At 36.4% G+C, this 26,802-nt stretch overlaps 1 protein-coding gene across 5 annotated transcripts in view; it reads right to left on the reverse strand.

Annotated features, from left to right (window-relative positions):
• Nucleotides 1-1,797: 1,797 nt before the first annotated feature.
• trdmt1 (tRNA aspartic acid methyltransferase 1) overlaps nucleotides 1,798-26,802 on the reverse strand; it is a 33,624-nt gene continuing 8,619 nt past the window's right edge. For 2 of the 5 annotated variants that reach the window (XM_062021511.1, XM_062021510.1), the window contains exons 7-11: nucleotides 13,699-13,767; nucleotides 10,550-10,869; nucleotides 5,204-5,261; nucleotides 2,913-3,045; nucleotides 1,798-2,598 (exon numbers count right to left, since the gene is read on the reverse strand). In XM_062021511.1, the coding sequence (XP_061877495.1) occupies nucleotides 2,498-2,598; nucleotides 2,913-3,045; nucleotides 5,204-5,261; nucleotides 10,550-10,869; nucleotides 13,699-13,767 (681 nt within the window). In that variant the 3' untranslated portion in view covers nucleotides 1,798-2,497. The remainder of the gene's footprint in view (nucleotides 2,599-2,912; nucleotides 3,046-5,203; nucleotides 5,262-10,549; nucleotides 10,870-13,698; nucleotides 13,768-26,802) is intronic. The other 3 variants (XM_062021514.1, XM_062021512.1, XM_062021513.1) reach the window with 3 other exon arrangements.

Raw genomic sequence — 26,802 nt, forward strand, 5'->3', positions numbered from 1 at the left:
GTTTGGACCTCCAGGGGCCCAGGCTTAGACCTTTTTTTTTTCTCTCCCCCATTGTTTACCTGTATCTCACCTTTTTTGTAAGGGGCGCCGGAAGTTGGCAGACCAGTCAGTGATCCTGTTCTGTCTCCCTGTAATGTTTGTCTGATCTTGAATGGGATTGTGCTGAAAATCTTAATTTCTCCTCGGGGATTAATAAAGTATTTCTGATTCTGATTTACCTCGCTTTTCATACATTCCATTTTTTGTAGGACTTGGTTTTTGACTAAATGTTTTTTGACTAGTTTCAGTTATCCAAACACTGCAACTAACAAACCAATTTGTTTACAAACGAAACTAGTAAGTTAATGACTCAGTCAATGTGAAGAATGAGTACAATTTATTTTAAAGCTTTGACATTAAAATAGATTTCATCATACATTACAATCCCCACCAGGGAATCACTGAACCACCTTCATAATGTGTGTGGTTTATTAATTGATACAGGATATAACACAAACAAGACGATGACCAACTTGAACAACTTGCAGTCACTGCGGAACTCTGAGTGTTTGTCAGACAGTCTGTACTTTTATTTATCGATTACAAAATAATCCACCATCAGGCTAAAGAAGATCGAGAGGGCCAGCATTTTGATAAAGAAAGTGAGAAACACAAATGCACTCAAAGAACACATTGAAAAGTATGGTGGCGTATGTGACTCTTATCTCCTCCCTCTATTCATGTTTTTATAATATAATTTTTATAATGTGTTACCAGTATTTTTTTTTAGTACCAATGATTGTCACACACACACTAGGTGTGGCGAAATTATTCTCTGCATTTGACCCATCACCCTTGATCACCCCCTGGGAGGTGAGGGGAGCAGAGAGCAGCAGCGGTGGCCGCGCCCGGGAATAATTTTTGGTGATTTAAACATCTAATCAAGGTTGGTGGGTGGGATAGGGGTTATTGCGTGTGCCTCACAAATCGAAGGTCATGAGTTCAATCTTCGGCGAGCTCGGGGTCTTTCTTTCTATGTGGAGTTTGTATGTTCTCCCGTGACTGCGTGGGTTTCTACTTCCAAAGACATTAACCTATGATAGGTTGATTGGCAACACTAAATTGGCCCTAGTGTGTGAATGTTGTCTGTGTTGGCACTGTGATGAGCAGGCGACCTGGATTCAAGATGACTCAAACTCCTTTGTGTATTTAATACATTTATACGGGGGGAAAACAAATATTTCAATACAATACAAAGAGTATATGAATAAAAAGACATAATGAACCTTTTTGAGCAATCTTTTAATACATTCAATGAATAGTAACTGGTAATACTGCGCCTTTTCAAGTGTAATTGTATATCTTTTTGTAAATTGTTTCAAAATCAATTAGATAATTGTACAGCAATGATTTATTTAATATTAACATATGTATCTATTTTATGCCAACATTTAAATATGTATTTAGTGTTTTGTAAATATCACAGTGAAAATTAATAAATATATTATTTATTACAGGTAATACTTTCACTTTCAAACAAACACCTTAGTAAACCATCAATAAACGTTTTCTGACAACCTGGCCCTCCTGTATTAAATAGTAAATTTAAAAAATTAAATTGTTGTACATTTTGGTAATTTTAAAGATTTTAAATTGTGCCTTGAGCTAGATCTAGTAGATTTGGAAATATGTAAATCAGTAATTGAAAGAAAGAAGTGTAAGTTTCAGTATGAATTATTCTTTTTTTTTTAACATTTGATGCATGAGTTACAACCTACTTCCATTTTTTATTAAAAAGCATAAACACGTTAAAGTTGATTTTTAAAAAAATGTTTTTTTTAAGGAGTTGGTGAAACGTCCACTATGGTGGACAACATGCGTAAGGTTTATTTAATAAAATATTACATTACACGAAAACATGAAAAAAAACAACTATAAAATGTGTTTAATTATCTTTAACAATATGTTGCCATATTTCAATATATATTGTTGAAAGTATTACAAAAACATTGCGCCTTCTGAGTTATTAAAAAATTACTTTTTTTTGAATGATAGGAGTAATAAACACACATGATTGTTGTAATCTAAAAAAACAGATTTACATTCCCATAAAATAAATTACATTTTCAAAAACAACAATACTAGACAATGTAGTCAAAATCTAGCCAGGAATGCATGACGTCCAATTTAGTGGACATATGATAAATCACAATTCCCTCAGAAATGTTGTGCATATTCTGCATGACTTCTCTATAGTCGTCTATCTTGTTTTGATGATTGTTTTGCACTTCCAACAGCTGACCAGGAGGTAGCAGTATACAACAAGTCTTCACTGTAGTGACTGATGAACTTTGACATCATAATTTATGCATGTCATTTGGAATATTTCTCTACTGTAGATCTCAGTGTGCATGAAATAAATAATCCAGATTTAATATGAATTGTCAAATACAAGGCAGTACAACTAACCTGTAGAAATAATAATATACACAAGTACAAGAAAAAAGGAGTACTTCTGCTACGAAATGAGCTCTTGTAGAAGTGAAGCTACCAGGACAACATTAAGACTGTTTCCGAGGACTTTGTAACGCTGCTGGGTTGAAATATGTGCTGGAAAAGCTGAAAAACAGACAATAAAAAGGCACATTTATTTATGATATCATAGTGTCAGGAAACTGCAGTATATATTATGCACTCATCGTGAACATTAGAGTCACATTCATCTGGGATCTTTGAAACAATCTTCTGTAAATATACTTTAGCAAGTCAACTGCACGATAAGGTACAAAACGTGAGACACAAAGAAGTAATCTCTATGTAAAATGTGCACGTTTATATTAACTGCAGTTAGCCAGTCAGTGTTGTCATGTCAACATAAACGGGTTCAACGTATGCAAGTAGAAAGTTGACGGTATGAAAAATACTTAACTTACAGAAAGTTTTGGGGAAGCCCATCATGTTGGCGACTTCTCTGGGAGTGAAATAACGCAGCTTCAATTTTTGGAGCAGCTGCAGTTTTTCTTCTTTTTCTGAGCACTGATTTAGATGCTGAAACACACTCTCCATCTACATTAATACACAAAATATTAATATTATAAACAAAACAATCATATCCATTGTACAATGACATGATGATGACTCCTCCTTTTTTTTAGAAAACACCAAAAACCGTCAATGCAAATATAGATGCAAAATATAAAATATATTTTAAACTTTACTTAAATTTTTTTTTTACTTTAAATACCTTTAAAAAGTTTTTGTTCTGAGATAAAACAATTCCTAAGAACATGGATGAAATGTACACATTCCATACTTGACTATCAAACATTTGAACATACTAGTATTTATATTATATTATCATGCCATAATACCAGAATTTACGTAATCAATACTTATGAATTTACACAATTTAAAATTTATTCAATACCACAATAAAAAAAAAACAGAAACCTTTTAAATTGACTACCTTGTTGAAAATTGTCAAGTATTTAAGATCACTGTGCTTCAACGTCTTTTTGCACAGAATATAAATTGCAGTATCAAGAGGCAACTATGCATTCAAAATATAATAGTGTTCTATATCCTCCCAGTATATCAAAACAAACAATAATGTGCTCATAAAAAACAGCAGTGGCATGGAGCCTTCAAGATTACAAAACAAACAATATTGGTAAATATTCTTTCAATATGGTGGTTGTGTGATGTCATGTCATTTGTAACGATATAGGCTAATACAAAGGCTGAAATATATTTAAAGACAAATCTTTGTGTTTTTATTTCAATATTCCAGCCTTTTCCCAATATGTTATGCCGTTTTCCTCTTTTTGTTTTTTTATTTTCTTTTTACAATGTGCCATAACAAAAGAGGTGCATTCAACAAATGGCCCGCAGGCCACACTTTCCATTCCTGGTGAAATAAGTAAAGCAGTGATGTTCAAAGTGTTGCTAAACGACAGAAGAGTGTCTCTAAGATGTGTTTTCTTAGCACTTACGAAGGTGATAAAAGGTTGATTTGCACGCTTCTAGAGGTTGTCTACACGCTGTGTGAATACGTTCATGACCGCTTATATTTGAGTATTGAATAAATGCATGAGGCAAGATACACTTTTCTTTCATGTTTAATATGTAGCTCTACTCGCTTGCTGAAATAGTGACAAAGTGGCTAAAGGGCATCATAGACCATTTCTGCTATGTCTTATTCTCTGGCTATTGAGGTGTGTTGTGAAGCGGAGTTAAGCCACACCTACAGTTATACTACACTGACCCACTTCCATTATCATTTGTTTATGAGCAAGGGCCAACTGTATTTGTAAATTTGTATTTGTGACAGACTTTCTCAAATATTTTTTTTTATGGAAACACTGGATACTTTTTCTTGTAGATGGCAGGTATTTTCTTTGACATTGACTCAGTGCTTACAAGGCTCCAATATTATGGAATGCCCTCCCGGTAAAAGTTAGAGATGCTACCTCAGTAGAAGCATTTAAGTCTCATCTTTAAACTCATTTGTATACTCTAGCCTTTAAATAGACTCCCTTTTTAGACCAGTTGATCTGCCGTTTCTTTTCTTTTATTTTCTACTCTGCTCCGGGGTGGACCGCTAGCCTGTTCATCGGATGGAGACATCTCTACGCTGCTGACCCGTCTCCGCTCGGGATGGTTCCTGCTGGCCCCACCATGGACTGGACTTTCGCTGATGTGTTGGACTTTCACAATATTATGTCAGACCCACTCGACATCCATTGCTTTCGGTCTCCCCTAGAGGGGAGGGGGGGGGGGGGGGGGGGTTACCCACATATGCGGTCCTCTCCAAGGTTTCTCAGTCATTCACATTGACGTCCCACTGGGGTGAGTTTTCCTTGCCCGTATGTGGGCTCTGTACCGAGGATGTCGTTGTGGCTTGTACAGCCCTTTGAGACACTTGTGATTTAGGGCTATATAAATAAACATTGATTGATCGATTGAAGAATTGAAAGATTGAAAATTGTTGTACTTTTCTGTACTGACGATACAGAAAAAAGCAGAAATCAATGTATTTTTGTACGTTGACATCAACTTGGTATCGAAATAGATACTTTTAACAACCCTTGTGTATACTGTACCTAATGTATATTGCAGTAATGGACTGAAATCCATTACTGCATACTGTACATGTCCATCAGCAAACAATGATTATTTACATTAGTCCAGTGGTTAACAATGATGACAATATTTCCAAACATACCTTTGTTTCCATGCAGCTTTGGAGTACTGAGCCAGTTCCTTCCACATACCGTCCATACCTTTCAAAATATAATCAAAATAAAAAATGTGTTGCTGTGGTCGACTCCAGGTTAATACAGTACTGCCATGCTTTTATTGTGACGCTTACTTTGCCCCAAACAGGAAGTCGGTGTGCGCAAGATTGTTTTAATAGACAGTAGTTTTCACTTCAGTATCCCGGTTTAACCACATGACTTAATGTGTGAACTACATCTACCAGCAGCTATAGTAAGTCTTGAAGGGAAACTGCACCTTTTTTGGAATTTTGCCTATCATTCACAATCCTTATGTGAGATAAAAACACATATTTCTCTCTTTTTTAATGGATTTTGACTTGTAAATAAATGCTAGCAATAGGTGTCTATTAATGCAGATAATGGGGATTCGATCTTTTCTGCCTATAAAACGTTCTGAAAAACCTCCAACAATGCTTTATATACATTCTGTAGGTATATACCGGTATGTTATGTAGTAACAAGCACATTAAAAAAACATGTAATATTTACATATTTTGGTCTTTTAAGCGTTACTGCGGCGCATTGATTTTACAGAGCGCATTACGATGTCCGCCATTTCCTTTAACAACAACAACTACTACTACTAGTAATCATGGCAGACTTTGTGAGACCAAACAACGCTACTTTGAGACAAAGTTTTTACAGATCCAGTTTTTGAGTTTGCCCAGCCCCTCTGCTCCTTCTCTGAAAAAATGGAGGATGTCATCACAAAAATGAAGCTGTCCACCTGTACCCTAGATCTCTTCCCTTCAGTCCTGCTTAGGGCCAACATCTCTGCAATCTCTCCGCTCAATACTAAAATTATAAACCACTCCCTCCTGGTTGGCCATATCCCATGTGTAATAAAAACTTCTGTCATAAGACCACTTTTGAAAAAATCACCATGGATCCTCAAGTTCTTTCCAAATACAGGCCCATCTCCAATCTTTCACTTCTGCCAAAGATTTTGGGAACAAAGCTCAACTTCAGGATCACCTCAACTACCTTTTTAAAAGGTTCCAGTCTGGTTTCCAACCCAGCCATAGCACAGAAAACAGCCCTGAGTCACCAACAACCTCCTGATGGGAGCAGACACTGACTCCTCATCTCTACTTATCCTCTCAGCTTTTGATACAACGTTGATCACAACATCCTCCCTCCACTGCCTGCACTACACCATTGGACTATGAGTACATGTTCAGAATTGGTTAACCTACATGACTGGCAGAACTGAGCACGTTGCCCACAACATCACCAGCGGTATTCCCCAGGGCTGGGTCCCACCCTGTTTTCCATCTACATGCATTAGCAGGCATGGGATATAATTTCACAGTTATGCTAATGACACACAGCTCTGCCTCAAGACAACTCTCACTCCTTCTTCTTCTCTGCCAACTTCCACACGGACCTCCTGTCTGGAGGAGATTGAAGTGCGCATAAAGCTAAACTTCCTTCAAATAAATAGCTGCAAAACAAAAGCCATATTAGTGGGCACACCCCATCAGCTGCGCCTTTCCAGCATCTCCCTCTCCACATTTGTCACCAACGTGGATATTAAAATTTACACTCAACTCACCTTTGACACCAATATGGGCAGACAACCTCTGAGGAAGGAAACAGTTGTCGCCGAAAACCGTCAGGTACGGAAATAAACACACGTCTGGCTATAAGAATAACAAATTGCACATCAAACGTCCTTCTACCACCTCAACAACATTGGCAAACTCATCCAACACTCTCCTTGGGAGATGCAGACAAGCTTGTCCACGCTTTCATCTCCTCCAGGTTGGACTACTACTGCAATGCACTCATTATTGGGATCCCTGGGGAAAGTGTCAAGAAACTTCAATAAATCCAGAACAGTGCTGCCAGGATCCTGATGGAGGTGCACAAATACGACCACATCACCCCTATCTTGAAATTGCTTCACTGGCTTCCTATTCCGCTCAAGATTGAATAGAAGGTCTCCCTACTTACCCAGCAGTGTATTCATGGACACAGACCTCTTGCTCAACACCGACATCTATTTAATAATACCACCTTAACATTTGACAACCAAACAATTAAACAAGGCGACTCGGTAAATAATCTGGGTATTATCTTCGACCCAACTCTCTCGTTTGAGTCACACATTAAGAGTGTTACTAAAACGGCCTTCTTTCATCTCTGTAGTATCGCTAAAATTCGTTCCATTTTGTCCAAAGTAAGTTGAATGTCATTACCAACTTCTCGGCTTATGGCTACAACCTTCTACTATACAGGTGAGAGGCATGATTTATAATTTAGCATAAACTTTCACCAACTCAGAGGTGATGTTACCTCTCTGTGATCAAAGCGCCATGTTACTAGAAGTAGTTTGTCGGTGTTAGCTCTTATAATAACAATGTCGTAAATTCTTGGTTAATATGCAGAGTTCTGTTGCGGTTTTTGGATACATTTTTAGAGGGCTTTATGCGCGGAATAAATGACTCCCATTAGCTACGTTGATAGCCGTCTAGTACAAACCATATATTACAAATTAGAATGTGTGTAAAAAAAAAAAGAAAAGAAAAACATGTGATGTTGTCTCACATAGGGATAGTGAATTATAGGCAACATTTCAAAAACTGCAGTTCCCTTTAAGCCATTGTAAATACAAAACTGAATACAGACATTATATATTTTGACACTTGAGTTCCTCAGGACATGATCAGAGACTCTTCAGCTTGCTTATAGGTAGTTTCTCTTTGTGGTATCCAATGTGTGTTTGTTGTGCTGTCATTTTTGTGTTATTGTAGTTTGTCTTCTTTCAAGTGGGATTCAAGATGGCCATAATATATTTATTTATTATTAGCTATTATTACATTAAACAGTAATTTTCAACTATTTTGTATTATGAGCCCACTGGGGGACAGAAATATTCCACCAAAGTTGAATTACTATATATTTATTCATTTGTATAACACACTGTGTGAGTTACATCCTTTATATAATCATCTTATTATCAAAGTAAATGAATACAATTAGGAGCTATGAGCTTACATCGGCAACAACTTTAACCCATTTCAATGTTAAGTTTATTAAATTAATTTGTAACATTTAGAGACTTTTCTGTCTGTGTGATTCGTAATAATCATTAAAAAGTGCAAATTATTCACTAGGTTATATATTTTTTATAAATCTAACAAACATTGCAAATGTTTTTTGAACTGCAAACATTGATTTCTTTTCAGAGCTATGACTTTTTGTTTTTGTTTGGTGCAAAATTTGCAACAAAATGACGATTTATTTTTACGTTTTATACCTGTCAAACAAAATTTTATATCTCTCCACCTCTGTTAGCTCTCTACACATGTGTTCCTTCCTGTGTGCTTACTCCCTCTACTGGTTATAGTAGCAGTAGTAAGTACCCATGTGTTCCTGTGTAATCACGACTCTTATTGAGTAAAAGTAGTAAGTACGCATGTGTTCCTGTGTACTTACTACATTTACTGGGTAGAAAAAGTAAATACATAGGAACACATGTCTACTTACTACTGCTACTGGGTAGAAGTAGTAAGTAGACATGTGTTCCTGTGTTCTTATGTACTTCCTACCTTTGCCCAAAATAAGTAGTATGTGTTCATGTATACTTACAACTCTTACTGGGTAGAACTAGTAAGTACAGATATGTCCCTTTGTACTTACTACTCCTACTGGGTAGAAAGGGGGCCTGTTGTTATGATTGAGCAGTGCTGCCACCTAGCTGCAGGCTTGTGTATCGTTCTAACATGAATACTAGGGGTGGGGGAAAAAATCGGTTCGAATTCGAATCGCGATTCTGACGTTGTGCGATTCAGAATCGATTCTCATTTTTAAAAAAATCGATTTATTTTTTAAAATAAATGTATTATTATTTTTTTTTAAATTAATCAATCCAACAAAACAATACACAGCAATACCATAACAATGCAATCCCTCATTGACATTATCATTAGACATTAAAATAAAAAAGAACAATAGTGTCAGAGTGGCTTACACTTGCATCGCATCTCATAAACTTGACAACACACTGTGTCCAATATTTTCACAAAGATAAAATAAGTCATATTTTTGGTTCATTTAGTAGTTAAAACAAATGTACATCATTGCAAACAGTTGATAAAACATTGTCCTTTACAATTATAAAAGCTTTTTACAAAAATCTACTACTCTGCTTGCATGTCAGCAGACTGGGGTAGATCCTGCTGAAATCTATGTATTGAATGAATAGAGAATCCTTTTGAATCTTGGCAAAAATCTTACCCACACGATTATCAAATGTAATAGGAAAATTAATTCATACTGACCAAACTGGCTTCATGGAAGGTCGATAATCTTCAGACAATACAAGGAAATTGTTTAATGTTATTTACTATGCTAGAAGTCTCCCTTATCCCACAGCAGTATGTACTGTTGATGCGGAGAAGGCATTCCACCGCATAAACTGGTCATTTATGTTTTGCACATTACGTAAATTTGGATTTGGAGATAATTTTATACAATGGATTAAGATGCTTCATACAAGGCCCATGGCATCAGTCAAAACCAATAATCATATTTCAGAACCTTTTTTGTTAAAAAGAGGAGTAAAACAGGGATGTCCTGCATCTGGATTATTATTTAATTTGGTTATTGAACCCTTAGCTGCAAAAATAAGAAGTGAAAATAATATTCATGGTATAAATATTGGCTCTCAGTATAATAAGCTATCGATGTATTGTGACGACATGATTTTTTTACCTGTCACATGTTAACTCCTGTCTTCTTTATATCAATAATGTCATGACTGAATATGGCTGTTTATCAGGGTATAAAGTTAATTGGGACAAAGGTGACATATTACCACTTAATAAACACTGCAAGAAATTACAAGTTCAGAACTCCAAAATTAAATTGTATTGCATTATTATGGTATTGTTGTGTTGTTTTCACAAAAAAAAAAAAAAAAAAAGCGTTTTTTAATCGAATCGTGACCCCTAGAATCGATTTTGAATCGAATCGTGGGACACCCAAAGATTCCCAGCCCTAATGAATACTATAGTGTAGACACAAATAATGAAAATCTCTCCTGCTGCTTCCGATGTACCCGACACCTCGGCGTGACCCTCCCAGAGGATGCTGACCAACTATTTGAGAAACAATGCACTAAACTATGAAGTAGAGGGCCACACAATAATGGGCCTGTGAGTTACAAATAATCTGCATGTTTGAGACCCGGAACAATTGACTCAATTCAGACCGTCCACTCCTGTTTGTAAGCATTACAATAAATAAACATGTCAGAATAAATGAGACCTCAGTTCTGTACTCACCCTTTGGTAAAGCAGACAGACCTGCGGCAGAGAGGCGTTACAATATCCAGGATTAGAGCGTAACGCAACAAAGTTTTGTGAGGAATAAGATATTGATCAATGTTCTCTTCTGCTTCCAGGAAATCTTGGACTTGCCTGACAGACAAATCAATATTTTGGTTCATCTTTCTTAGAGCTTCGTTTGTGGTCTCCAGTTTATAAAGCACATTAGCTTTGCTGTGCTCCTCTTCTGGCAGGCATGGAACTGCACTGACAGCATTTGAACCTTCAGCTTCTTCAGAGGACTCTTTGTCAGCAATGAGCACCGAGGAATCAGAATTCTACAAGACAAATGTTTTACAAGATGACGTGGTGCAGCAGAGGCTCATTTGGAAGCAAAAACTACATCACAACATTCCATTACATCTTGAGGCTTTATATGTGCTCAAACTTCCTTCACATCATTAATCACATTCAAATACTTATTTCTCTCAGTCAAATGCAAAATAATTCAAAACCATAAAAAAATGTTTTTAGATTTTTTTTTACACTTGGTTTCTCCTACTTACAATAAAACTACCATTATAGATGTGCTCAAGCTTCCTTCACATCTTTAATGATAATAATAATGGATTAGATTTGGATGTCAAGAGGCAGGGAGCGAACCTGCAAACCTCAGGTTTCTGGCACGGCCGCTCTACCCACTACGCCATACCGCCCCTGATCACATCATCTCTTGGAATCAAATACTTATTTATCTCAGTTAAATGCAAATTATTTTAAACATTTGAAGTTTTTTCAGTTTTTTTTTTTTTACACTCCGTTTCTCCTACTTAGAATAAAACTACCATGTGCTCAAACTTCCTTCAAATCCTCAATCACATCCTTGTTTGTAATTCTGGGCTGCTCCTTGATTTTCTCACAATCATTATTCTATCAGGTGAATTATTCGGAGCTCTATTGACATTTCTTACATTTATCAATTATTGCAGCAATCGTGCTTTATTTTGCAAAAAAATTCTAGCTGATGCTCTTGTAGTACATTTCAGTCTTGCACAGGTCTACAATGGTGCTTAACGCTTTAATCCATAGGTGTCAAACTCTGGCCCCCGTGTAATTTCAGTTGGCCCTTGAGGCAATATCAAATTAACACTAGAGCTGGCCCGCCGATTATATACAGCGGCGGTGCTGCGGTAACACTGTATTCACCGCTAATTCTCATACTTGCCAACCCTCCCAGGAGATTCCCAAATTTCAGTGCCCCTCCCGAAAATCTGCGCCGAGCTGTCGTCACGCCCGCTTTTCATCCAGTCCAACGACGTGCTGGCCCAGTCACATAATATGTGTGGCTTCTGCACACACCAACACAAGTGAATGCAACGCATACTTGATCAACAGCCATACAGGTCACACTGAGGGCGGATATATAAACAACTTTAACACTGTTACAAATATGCGCCACACTGTGAACCCACACCAAACAAGAATGACAAACACATTTCGAGGGAACATCCGCACCGTAACACAACATAAACACAACATAAACACAACAGAACAAATACCCAGAACCCTTTGAAGCACTAACTCGTCCGGGACGCTACAAGGTGTGTGTGTGTGTGTGTGTGTGTGTGTGTGTGTGTGTGAAATTTGTAGCGTCCCGGAAGAGTTAGTGCTGCAAAGGGTTCTGAGTATTTGTTCTGTTGTGTTACGGTGCGGATGTTCTCCCGAAATGTGTTTGTCATTCTTGTTTGGTGTGGATTCAGTGTGGCGTGTATTTGTAACAGTTTTAAGTTGTTTATACGCCCACCCTCAGTGTGACTCCCTTCGCAGTTGATGTGGAAAAAGCACCAATTAAGTGGAGCTGATTGAACTCCAGTGTGATGACACGCTGAAGTCAAAGTATGATGCTGTTGGCGCCGCACAGTTTCCACAATTCATCCCTGACACAATGACTCAGCTCCGCACCCAAGCTGCTCAATTGCTCTCCATGTTCGGCAGCACTTATCTATGTGAGCAACTTTTCTCCTCAATGAAGATGACGAAAACGTCTCACAGGATACGTCTGACTGATGAACACCTTCATTCGATAATGAAGGTTGCCTCAGCTCAAAGCCTGAGCCCCGACATTAATGAACTAGCATCCAAGAAAAGATGCCAGGTATCTGGCTTGGGCACATCAGATTAGATCAGTGTGTTGCAAACTGAGCAGTTTAAAGTCCTGAATGGTTGGTTTATTCATTGTTATTTTATTTTCAAATTTGTTAGCCTGTGGAAAAAGTTAATGTTGATATTTACCTCAGAAGGCTGCAAATAGAAAAGAGGCATTCAATTTTTATTTAAATTGTATTTGATATGCCATTGATATTTTTTTATTATTATTATTATTATTTGAAACTCGATTTTGCATGTCACTATAAAGTTATATAAGCCTTGCTTGTTCAATATTCAATGCAAAACTTGTTTGGGTCCCTATTAAAAGGTTATTTTGTTCAACCTTGGCCCGCGGCTTTGTTCAGTTTAAAATTTTGGCCCACTCTGTATTTGAGTTTGACACCCCTGCTTTATCGCTCCCATGGTAGTGTAGCGGTTTGAATGTGTGACAGGTATAATTCGTACACAAATATCAAGAGTACTTTCTTCAAGGGACAGGACTCACTTGTGTGTTTGATGGACATAAACACTCTGTGGGTCACAATGCTTGCTACTTGCTAGGGGATAAACTACTTATTTCTCTCAGTCAAATACAAATTAATTTATAACCATTATTGTATGTTTTTATTCTGGATTTTTTACAGTTGGTTTCTTCCATTTACAAAAAAAACTACCATAACAGTTATGTACTGGTAATAAAAATGTGTATTTTCCTCAGCATGTACATATTTGGAGAGGTTGGAATGCAGAGGTCATTGGCCAATAAATCTCTGCTGCTATTGCTGAGTTTTTATTTAGCATTTGACAGGGTTAATATCAGACAAGCTCTGCTTGTTTACACTCCCTTTGAACATCTTTAAATAAAATGTATTGATTGATTTTTAGCAAATGTTGAGATTTCATGTACTTTAATGAATAGAAAAGTGTGACCTTTGTTGTATGCCCAAAAATATATTACTGTTTCTCCTGCTGGAATACAACAATAATAATAATAATAATAAATATGAAATACTGCTTACATGTCTCACCATGTGCGGTGAAAGCTTTGCCATCAGGAAGTAACGCAGTCTTGAATTTGGGATCCCAACCTGAACACATAAGTACAGCGTATTGTTCTGTCATTATTTTTCTTGCATCTATGAACACAATGTATTTGAAATAAAACTATTAATATGTGATAAAATAGTAGACAAAATAAAACATTAACCTTTTGGAAATTACAGATATTTTATGTAAACTGCATCCATACGTCACTTCCTGTCAATGAGAAAGGACGCAAAAGAGAAAGGCTCCGCTCTTGCTACCGGAGTTTTTTGTTAAATCTGAAGATTTTGACCACTGATTTGCGATCACAGCCACAGGAGAGTACCCTGGCATCTTCAATCTGATTTTGGTCAGTTGAGAGGCACTGATATGCTGAAAGACGGCGAGTTGGGAGAGCCGTTAGACTCAAGCCAAAGGCGCCTTGCCGCAGTTCAAAGCGGTTGCCTAGCAACCAAAAGCTACGGCGAGTTTACAGCTGTTTTAAAGTGATCCCGACGTCGCAGAGTGATATAAGTTGACAGGCTGACACCTCAAATTGATCTCTGAACGGCCAAAGATACGAAATTGTTGGAAAAAACAAGTTAAAGTGCCGCAAGTCGCTAAAGAAGCAACTGCCGTTAAGACACAAGCAAGAAGCAGTGACGTCAGTGACTGCCGCGATGCGAAAAGGTAAAGGAAAGATTGAAATCCCGAAACCTTCGGGGTCAGCTGTTACAGAACACAACTGGGAACAAGATTTGAGGTTGGACACAGGACATGATGGGAATCAAGAAGTGATACTACAAATACTTGAAGAAATGAAAGAAGAAATGAAAGAAATGAAAAAAGAAATGAAAGAAATGAAAGACATGAAAGAAGAAATGAAAAAAGAAATGAAAGAAGAAATGAAAGAATTGAAAGAATATCTGAGAAAAGTAACAACAGAACACCAACAAGATGTGAAAAGTCTGCAGGAAAATATAGAAAATCTGCAATCTCAGAACAACAGAAGAAATAATGAAGCCACTGAAATGGGCAAACGAATGAAGACCCTTCAAGAAGACAACAACATGATGAGGAATATCATAGATGAAATGGATCAGGACAAACGAATGAATGACATCATCGTGACTGGGCACCGAATTAAACCAAGATCCTATGCGAAAGCTGTGAATAATGAAGGTGAACCAGATGAAATGGATATGATCTCAGCAGAACAGCAAGTGGTCAACTTTCTGCAATCAAAGGAAATTGAAATTGACATTAATACCATCGAAACATGCATCTCACTGAACGGAAGAAACAACAACGCCACTCCAGTCGTGCTCGTGAAACTCGTAAACAGAAAATCTAAAATGGCATTGCTGAGACAGGGAAAGAAGCTGAAGGGAACAAATGTGTACATGAATGAGCATCTCACAAAACGCAATGCTGGAATCGCCAAGAAAGCATGCGACTTGAGAAGGCAGGGAAAAATCCAGGGAACTTGGAGCACCAACTGTAAAATCTACATCAAGCTGAATTGAGGTCCAGAAGCAAGAGTAATTGTTGTCCATGACATCAAGGACATGGACAATTTTTAAAGTTTACACAGCTACCAAAACAACGATGATAATGGACTCTGACAGAAAACAAACACCCAAATTCAGCATCGACACTACTATGTTCCAAGGGACGACTAAACAAGAGGACCTACATTCAGGATTGCATCCACCTACACTTATTGAGATTATTGAAACAACATCAAAGATTGTTGAACAAGAAAATATGGAACTAAAAAATTTCTGCAACAAAGATTACAAAAAACAGGATTTGGAAAATGATATAGATCCAGATACAAATTTTTTCTCCCACATCAGTAATAATTGTTTTTATTATACAGATGATCAATATAATAGCAACATTACATGCGATAACAAATTGTCAATTATTAATTTTAATAGCAGAAGCTTGTATGCAAACTACAACAACATTAAGAACTTTTTGGAACACATCAACGAACCATTCAAAGTGATTGCTGTTACAGAAACATGGATTGATGATAAAAAAGGAATAGATTTTGATCTGGAGGGATATGAACTAAACTACATCAACAGAACCAACAAAAATGGAGGAGGAGTAGCTGTGTACGTGATGAAGAACCTGAACTACAAAGTGGTAAAAAACATGTCATTTGCTATAGATAATATCTTAGAATGTATAACCATTGAAATATGTCAGGAAAAAAGCAAAAACATTTTCATCAGTTGTATATATAGATCACCTAAGTCAAGTATAGAAACATTTGAAGAATGGATCAAGACTACTTACATGGATAATGGTCAAAGAATAATGTTCTTATGTGGTGACTTTAATATTGACTTATTGAACCCTAACAAGCAAAAGTCTATTGATACAATGTACAGCATCAGTTTATATCCAAAAATCACAAAGCCAAGTAGAATCACAGCACACTGTGCCACGCTTATTAATAATATTTTTACCAATGAGTTTGACAATAACACTACAAGTGGTCTACTTATAACTGACGTTAGTGATCATCTGCCAGTTTTTACAATATATGATGGACACTACAAGAAGAACATGGAAGACAAAAGGACATTTCGAAGACTGTGCACAGAGAAGAGGATGACTGCTTTCAAAATTGAGCTACAAAAGCAAGATTGGGACAATGTGTACAATGAAAAAGAGGTTGATGAAGCATATGAACATTTCTTAAACAAGTTCATAATACTTTATGACAAACATTGTCCATGGATACAACTTAGTAATAAACAGAGAAAGAATAATCAACCATGGATGACAAAAGGATTAAAACATGCTTGTAAGAAGAAGAATACACTATATAGAGAATGTATAGCACAAAGAACTATAGAGGCAGAAATTAAGTATAAAAAGTATAAAAACAAGTTAACAGACATACTACGATCATGTAGAAAATAATATTACAGGGAATTATTGGACAGGAACAAAAATAATATGAGAGCAACATGGGGCATCCTCAATAGCATTATTAAAAATGGCACAAAGAGGGACTACCCTCAATACTTTTTAGACGGAAATAAAAACAATGACAACATAAAAGAAGTAGTTGAAAGCTTCAATAATTATTTTGTAAATATTGGACCAAAATTGGAAGAAAGGATTCCAGACCCAGTTCCAATTGAGGACTATAATGATACCATAGAGCGAAATCCCAACTCCATGTTCCTCAGTAATGTGACACAGGAGGAAATAGTTGCAATCGTGAAAAAATGTAAATCTAAGACTTCAACTGATTGTAATGGAATTGATATGGAAACGATAAAAAAGGTTATAGAAGAGATCTCAGGACCATTAATGTATATTAGTAATCTATCATTTCAAACAGGTACATTTCCAAACAAAATGAAAATAGCTAAAGCTGCACCAATTTATAAGACTGGAGATAAACATCAATTTACAAATTATAGACCTGTTTCTTTACTTCCACAATTTTGTAAAATCATTGAAAAACTGTTTAATAACAGATTAGAGAGTTTCATAAATAAAAATAGAATACTCGAAGAGAACCAATATGGATACAGAGCTAATGTCTCAACTTCAATGGCTTTAATTGAAATTACAGAAGAAATTACCAATGCAATAGACAGTAAAAAATGTGCAGCAGCAGTTTTTATGGATCTAACTAAAGCATTTGACACAATTAATCACAATATTTTAATCAAAAAACTAGAACGATATGGCATCAGAGGGTTAGTCTTAAACTGGATAAGAAGTTATCTAACGAACAGGAAACAATACGTGAAGCTAGGCGAACACATGTCTACAACGCTAAATATATCCTGGGGTGTACCTCAGGGATCAATATTAGGACCTAAATTATTCAATCTCTATATAAATGACATTTGTAAAGTTACAAAAGATTTAAAGTTAGTATTATTTGCGGATGATACAACAGCGTTTTGTTCAGGAGAGAACACACAGGAGATAATACAAATAATAACAGAAGAAATTAACAAATTAAAAAGATAGTTTGACAAAAACAGACTATCGTTGAATCTTAGTAAAACTAAAATAATGCTATTTGGTAATAGTAGAAGAGAAAGTCAAACACAAATACAAATAGACGGAATAGAAATTGAAAGAGTAAATGAAACCAAATTTCTAGGTATAATGATTGATGATAAATTGAACTGGAAATCTCGCGTAAAAAATATACAACATAAAGTAGCAAGAAACACGTCAATAATGAATAAAGCAAAACATGTTCTAGACCAAAAATCCCTTCATATTCTCTACTGCTCACTAGTGTTACCATATCTGAGCAACTGTGTAGAAATATGGGGAAATAATTACAAAAGTACACTTCATTCATTAACGGTGTTACAAAAAAGATCAGTTAGAATAATACATAATGTTGGATATAGAGAACATACAAATCCTTTATTTATTGAATCAAAGATACTGAAATTCCACGACATAGTGAATTTGCAAACAGCTAAAATTATGCACAAAGCAAACTATAACCTGCTACCCAAGAATATACAACAATTCTTCTCAACAAAAGAGGAGAAATATAATCTTAGAGAAAAATGTAATTTAAAACATTTGTACGCACGTACAACACTTAAGACCTTCAGTATATCAGTATGTGGAATTAAATTATGGAATGGATTAAGCAAAGCAATCAAACAGTGTACTAATATGATACACTTCAAGAAACTCTTCAAACTTAAAGTGTTTACAAAGTACAAAGAAGAAGAACCATGACAAACATTTTCAATTTATTTCATCCATCCATTCATTCATTCTTAAAGTAATCTTACTTATCTCATCATATGAAATATGACTTTCTTCACCAATTATTATTATTAAATTCTTACTATTATTTATTTATTTATTTTTATTGTGATTACCTATGGAGTTTATTGTGAATAAATTGAGAACAGGAAGTGAATAAAAATGTTTCAGCAACTGTTATGTAAAGAAAAGGGGTAGGATTAAATAAGCTCTGCTTCTTCCTACTCCTTTTCGAACATGTTGAAAAGAGAAACTGGAAATTGTGATGTATCATGTTGTAAGCTTGCATGTTCGAAATAAACTCAAACTCTAACTCTAACTCTACTCCATTTTTAGGGAGTTATTGACATCATTTTAAATAATACCAACGATTTACAAAATATTTATCTATGAACTAATACAGGGGTGTCAAACCTCTTTTTGCGGCTACATTGCAGTTACAGAATTATGAAAGAATATAATGCAAATGTATACTCACCTCATTAAATTGTTACACCTCACTTTACCAACAAACTTACTCAGTGGCCTAGTGGTTAGAGTGTCTGCCCTGAGATCGGTAGGTTGTTAGTTCAAACCCCGGCCAAGTCATACTAAAGACTATAAAAATGGGACCCATTACCTCCCTGCTTGGGTTGGAATTGGGGGTTAAATCACCAAAAATTATTCCCGGGCACGCCCACCGCTGCTGCCCACTGCTCCCCTCACCTGAACAAGGGGAAGGGTCAAATGCAGAGGACAAATTTCACCACACCTAGTGTGTGTGTGTGACAATCATTGGTACTTTAACTTTAAACTGATAGAAAACTTGCTTTGGAATTGGACGTTTTTTGGACAATATTTCCGGGCTTTTGGGGCCTTGAGTTTGATGACTTTGTTCTATTGGTTGACCGACTTGCAGTGTGGGGTCAGTCCTTCAGTGACGGTGTGAATATTTGTTTATATGTGTCTAGGACTGCAAAGATTCATTGACTAATTCAATTAATTTGATTGGAAAAAAATGAATATTATATTGCATTTTATTGCTTCGATGATTTGTTTATTGGGTTTGAATAATAAAAATGTATCAAATCTCGGCCGCATGGAGTGCCAGGAACTTAATATACGCAGATATTGTTACGGCTCTAATGGAGCCCACTTGAGAGTGGTGGCGTGTGCATGTGTGGGGCAACAAGTGGGTAAAAAAAATGGAGATGGCTCAAAGAAAAACAACTACGAGGAAAAAAAGAGCAAAGGGCCCAAAGAAGACAAAATAAGCTATCAAAATGTTTTGTGATCAAAGTGAAAAAGACAGCCATCATGGTGGTATGTATGCACTGCCAAACAGAGCTAACATTTCACAATATCAAAACATTGGTGATGCAACGTGTCTATGAATGTTCTTATTCATCCAGGTCATTGTCATCTCAGGGCATTCAAATCAATCGCAACTGGACTGTTTGTTTTGTTTTACAAGACGTTTCGCCTCTCATCCGAGTAGGCTTCATCGGTTCGTGCTCATAGACTTAGACTGGTCAGATCTAGTCATCGATGATGCAACGTTAGCCGGAAAGCATAATGCATATTTAACAGCAGTAAACAAGCATAATCAAGGTAAAAATCTATTTTATGTTTGACTTGCATAACGAATGTTTTATTCAAACACTTACTGGTATGTTGTTTGTTCAAAAATCAAACAGCACTCCTCCAATTAAAATGTTTATTTATTAAATACACTATCACTCAATTTGGAATATGTATATAATTAGGATACAGAATGTGTTTTCATCTTATTATTCAACACATTATTATGTGCTAAATTAAAAACAAACAAAATGTCAGAGAGCCTAGAGCAGGGGTCACCAACCTTTTTGAAACCAAGGGCTACTTCTTGGGTACTGATTAATGCGAAGGGCTACCAGTTAGATACACACTTAAATAAATTGCCAGAAGTAGCCAATTTGCTCAATTTACCTTTAACTCTGTTATTATTAATAATTAATGATATTTATCTTTGTGGAAACACTGATCATCTTAATGATTTCTCACAATAAATATATATAGAAACAGATAAATATCAATATGCAACACTTTATTTATATATTTTCTCTGAGTGCACATTTTTCAAATTGAACATTTTCAAATGATCACTTCTAAGACAGTCTTGTGAAATCACAATATCCCATTTTAACTAGCTAGCCACTAACATTTTTTTAACAAATAATGAATTACTTTGCACCATGTTTGTACAAATAATAACTCATGTAAAATACAAAAGTAAACTCTCACATTTTTAAATCATGTCACACTTTGAACTGGACACCAAATCTGTTATCTGTTTCTTTGTCAGTTAGTGGGAAGCCTGGCATTGCATGCTGTTAACTAGTGTGTTGTACTCTGGTGTGTAACTTGACACTGCAACTCTCAGTGAGTCTTGCAGATGTGCATCAGTGAGGCGTGTTCTGTGTTTGTTCTTGATGAAGTTCATGTCAGAAAAGGCTGATTCACAAAGATAAGATTTTTCCTCATTGTTTGCGGAACCTTCTTGATCTTTTGGACATATTTTCACAGCAATCTGGCCTTAAGCTTAATTATGATGAATGTAAAATGTTAAGGATCGGAAATCTAAAGGGAACGTCCTTTCGAATGGAATGCAAAGTGCCTGTTTTGTGGACAGATGGACCAGTTAACATACTTGGTGTTGTTGTCCCAGAAAATCTGGAAGATCTAGGCTCAGTAAATTATGATAATCGACTAAGAAAGCTGGACAAAATTATGCAATTATGGAAAGGGAAATCCCTAACCTTGTATGGTAAAATGTCTATTGCCAACTCGTTAATTATTCCTCAATTTATTTATTAGTTTTTGTCATTACCAGCTCCATCACAAAACTTTTTTAAGATTTATGAGCGGAGGGTCTTCGATTTTGTCTGGAACGGCAAACCAGAAAAGATTAAAAGAAAGGTTTTGTACAAAGAGTATGAATATGGGGGCCTGAAACTTCTCAACCTTGAAGCTATGTGTCTGTCTTTAAAAGCATCAATTGTTCCAAAGATGTATTTAAACATTGAGTGGTACACAAATGTCCTGTTGGACAAAAAACATGTACTGTATCAAAAGAAATTATATCCTTTTTTACAAGTGATCCCCTCCCAGAGAGTCTGCTGGGAAACATGGCGGGGTTCATAAAGGAAACAATCCACTCATAGTGGTGTTTTCAATTTTATGTGCCAGAAAAAAGAGACGATATTTTGCAGCAGTTAATATGGATGAACTCTAATATTGTAATAGATGGAAAGCCTTTCTTTTGGAAAAATATGTTTGAAAGAGGAATCATTTTTGTCAATGATATTATCAATGAGAATGGTAAAATTATGAAGTATGATGAATGTAGAGCTATGTATGGTGATGCTTGCTCAAGCTTTTCATTTTATCAACTAACTGGAGTAATTGGGAAAAGATGGAAACAAATAATTAATTATGGAACTACTAAATTATTAGTTTGTAAACCTCTAATAAGAAATTCTAGTTGGCAAAAAGGAACTAAAATAAATAGAAAAATATATAATTTTTATTTAATAAAGAAATCTTTGAAGGCTGCCTCATACAACACAAATGGAAAATGGGAGGACTTTTTTGACTGCCCATTGCCATGGGATGCCATATTCAAACTAATCTATAAAACCACTATCGATGTGCAAAATCGTTATTTTCAAATTAAAATTATTTAAATTAAAATTTTAAAATTATGGAATATGACAGAGTCAGATGATTGCCGATTTTTTGGTGTGTTTATGTAGCTTAATGTGGTTTCTGTTATTTTAGGAGAGTTCATTGACAATCATGATTTAGTCAATTTAATTATAGTACTCGGTAAAATGTTTATTTTTAAGGCCAAAAACAGATATTCACTTAGTATTACTTTCTTTAAAACATTTATTCAGTATTTTCTAATTTTAGAAAGTTACATGGTTGAAAACGATAATGATGCCAAAAAACATTTAAAAAAAAGATGAGAAGTCCTCAAAGGCTTATTTTGAAAGTATAATTATGTTTATAGATTATATGATATCTGTTGTTGTGTTCCCTAATTTGAGTGACCTGGACATAATCTGGACTGTACATAAATGCTTATTTTAAAGTGTAATTTTGTTTATAAATTATATGCAATCTGTTGTGTTCCCTAATTTTTTTCTGTGTACATGAATGAAGGTGTGTGTTGCTGAGTCCGACTTGGACATTATCTGGACTGGGCCTGGTTTAAAAAACCCTTTAAACAAATCTAATTTCATTGACAACCTGGTCTGTTGAAGATAAGGCCCTTTTTTAAAAAATAAAATAAAATAAATAAATAAAAAACATTTTCTTGGAAAAAAAAGAAAGTAAAACAATATAAAAATAATTACATAAAAAATAGTAATTAATGAAAATGTTAGTGGACCAGCAGCCTATACAATCATGTGTGCTTCAGGGACTGTGTCCCTTGCAGATGTGTTGTCTATGTTGTGGGAACCAGAATATTGGTAGCAGAAAGAAATAACCCCTTTTGTGTGAGTGGGTGTGGATGAGTGTGCATGGGGGAGGTTGTTTGGGTTGATGCACTGATTGAAAGTGTATCTTGTGTTTTTTCTATGTAGATTTAATTTTAAAAAAAAAAAAAATTTTTTTTTTTTAGAACAGGCCCGCGGGCGACTCATCTGGTCCTTACAGGCGACCTGGTGCCCGCGGGCACCGCGTTGGTGACCCCTGGCCTAGAGAGACTACCGTACAGTTTTTTGTACAAACCCCGTTTCCATATGAGTTGGGAAATTGTGTTAGATGTAAATATAAACAGAATACAATGATTAGCAAATCCTTTTCAACCCATATTCAATTGAATGCACTACAAAGACAAGATATTTGATGTTCAAACTCATAAACTTTATTTTTTTTTTGCAAATAATAATTAACTTAGAATTTCATGGCTGCAACACGTGCCAAAGTAGTTGGGAAAGGGCATGTTCACCACTGTGTTACATCACATTTTCTTTTAACAACACTCAATAAACGATTGGGAACTGAGGAAACTAATTGTTGAAGCTTTGAAGGTGGAATTCTTTCCCATTCTTGTTTTATGTAGAGCTGTCGTATTTTACGCTTCATAATGCGCCGCACATTTTCGATGGGAGACAAGTCTGGACTGCAGGCGGGCCAGAAAAGTACCCGCACTCTTTTTTTACGAAGCCACGTGCTGAATGTGGCTTGGCATTGTCTTGCTGAAATAAGCAGGGGCGTCCATGAAAAAGACAGCGCTTAGATGGCACCATATGTTGTTCCAAAACCTGTATGTACCTTTCAGCATTAATGGTGCCTTCACAGATGTGTAAGTTACCCATGCCTTGGGCACTAATGCACCCCCATACCATCACAGATGCTGGCTTTTGAACTGATAACAGTCTGGATGGTTCACTTCCCCTTTGGTCTGGATGACACGATGTCGAATATTTCCCAAAAAAATTTGAAATGTGGACTCGTCAGACCACAGAACACTTTTCCACTTTGCATGAGTCCATCTTAGATGATCTCGGGCCCAGAGAAGCCGGCGGCGTTTCTGGATGTTGTTGATAAATGGCTTTCGCTTTGCATAGTAGAGCTTTAACTTGCACTTACAGATGTAGTGACGAACTGTATTTAGTGACAGTGGTTTTCTGAAGTGTTCCTGAGCCCCTGTGGTGATATCCTTTAGAGATTGATGTTGGTTTTTTATACAGTGCCGTCTGAGGGATGGAAGGTCACGGTCATTCAATGTTGGTTTCCGGCCATGCCGCTTACGTGGAGTGATTTCTCCAGATTCTCTGAACCTTTTGATGATGTTATGAACCGTAGATGGTGAAATCGCTAAATTTCTTGCAATTGCACTTTGAGAAGCGTTCTTAAACTGTTTGACTATTTGCTCACGCAGTTGTGGACAAAGGGGTGTACCTCGCCCCATCCTTTCTTGTGAAAGACTGAGCATTTTTTGGGAAGCTGTTTTTATACCCAATCATGGCACCCACCTGTTCCCAATTAGCCTGCACACCTGTGGGATGTTCCAAATAAGTGTTTGATGAGCATTCCTCAACTTTATCAGTATTTATTGCCACCTTTCCCAACTTCTTTGTCACATGTTGCTGGCATCAAATTCTAAAGTTAATGATTATTTGCACAAAAAAAAAAGTTTATCAGTTTGAACATCAAATATGTTGTCTTTGTAGCATATTCAACTGAATATGGGTTGAAAATGATTTGCAAATCATTGTATTCCGTTTATATTTACATCCAACACAATTTCCCAACTCATATGGAAACGGGGGTTGTACTTTAAAAAAGTATATAAGTAATATATAATGACAGTCTAATGTTAAAAGTGCAATTTCAATGTTTTTGCATTTAACAGTAAAGTTCATCAGAAAAATCTTTACTTCAACTATTTTCCTTAAAAGACGCATTGAAGCTACAAAGTGTGTTTCATTCGATCACTCAACTAATAAAACAAATGAATGGATAGATTACTAAAACAATGGATAGCTTCAGCCCTTATGTTTGACTGAGCGTACAGTTCCACATTCACACAAGGATAGCTAGGATAGGCTCCAGTTCGCCTAAAAAAATCTTGCTGTTCCATTCAAACAACTTTTTAGCAGTGAGAGGAGGACAAAATAACATATTTAAAGTCCACTCATGGCAAATGAGCAACTTGTTTTTTTAATAAAACTCACCAAATGTTAAAAGAACATGAAAGTAAAAGTAGAGGATGAGGAATTGATCACAAACTTATTAGTCAAGCATCAGCTGACAATAATTATTTAGAAGTTGAAGAAGTATTAATTTTTCACATTGTTGACATAATGTAGTTTTGCTTTGCAGTAAAATCAAAGTAATTGTGTTAATATCAGAAAAAGAAGAATCTACCACAAAAGAACATTTGGTTCTATGCTGAAGCTTTGAAGTAGGGGTTGGCGTATCCGATCTAAATAGCTATTGCTGGGATTTACGTGACGTCACGTCCGGCTCATTAAAATGGGTGGTGGTCAAGCCAGCGTCTGTTCTCAGTGGGTACGGCACCATTTAGGATCAATTCGAATACCCTTCCTCCCCACTTATTTTTACCTTCCCTCCATGGTTTTGCACTTTCACGTCAATCAAGAAGTGTTCAAATTATCCGTCAGACAGGGGGGAAGAGCGAAGTACCTCTCTCGAAGCGAAGTAAACTCGCAGACCTCCCAACACTATTGAGTGCGAGGAAAGGATGGCAGACCAGAAACCCAGAGAAGCGTACAAATGTAAGTAATAAGCATTATTAATGATTTTCATTTAGTCAGATTTCAAACCTTTGCTACTGCACGTAAATATTGGCTTTACACACAAATACAAAATGAAACCCATTTTAAATACCGCAAACTGATGCGCTAGCACTTGCATATTTTGCCAAAACGTTGTCTTCTAAACAGTCTTCTTTAAAAGATAGGCAAAAGAAAACAGGAGAAGCACAAGCAAAGCCGAAAATCGCATGTGACGGCATCTTGAAAGTAAACAAACATTTGTTGCATCTAGGGAAGATGTTCGAAAACCGGTTTTCCCGATGCTTCGATAAGAAAAGAACCGATTCCATGGATTCAAATCCCTTTTTGAGAACCGGTTCCTGTTATCGAAGCCACTATACCGTATTTTCGCGACCATAGGGCGCACCGTATTAAAAGGCGCTGTGTCAGTTACGGGTGCTATTTCTGTATTTAACGCATAAATAAGGCTCAGCGTATTTTTGGGCGCAGGCATGGTTAAACATACGCTAGCTTACAACATACACTAGCTTAAAACATACACTAGCTTAAAACATACGCTAGCATGCATGGACGCTGTTTTAAAAAGGCAGCAGGAGCAAAGTTGAGTTCGGTTGTACTTTATTGAAGTTTTTATCAATGTACCCACATTATTTTTTGATCAATCCTCATCCACAAATCCACCAAAGTCCTCATCTTCTGTGTCCAAAATGAACAGCTGGGCAAGTTCTCCATCAAACACGCCAGATTCCCTCTCGTCATTTTCAAAGTCAGTCTCGTTGCCGTGGGGCTCCTCGGAAAAAGTAAAAGCCGACTTCTCTTGCCCCGTTGTGTGTATCCATTCGCTACCGTGCTGGTCCCCTTCTTCTCCACAGTGTGCTTCATCGGGATGTCGAAAGTGAGCGGCACCTCGTCCATGTTGGTGATGTGTTTGTCGGCAATTTTTTTTATTTACAACGCACATAGCAGCACTATATGCTCAATGGGGGCGTGCCTTTAGCGTCCTCTCTCACCTGAAACCTTCACCCTTTAACGTCCGCATGC

The sequence above is a fragment of the Entelurus aequoreus genome, linkage group LG15 (assembly GCF_033978785.1).
Source record: "Entelurus aequoreus isolate RoL-2023_Sb linkage group LG15, RoL_Eaeq_v1.1, whole genome shotgun sequence".
Classification (NCBI taxonomy): Eukaryota; Metazoa; Chordata; class Actinopteri; order Syngnathiformes; family Syngnathidae; genus Entelurus; species Entelurus aequoreus.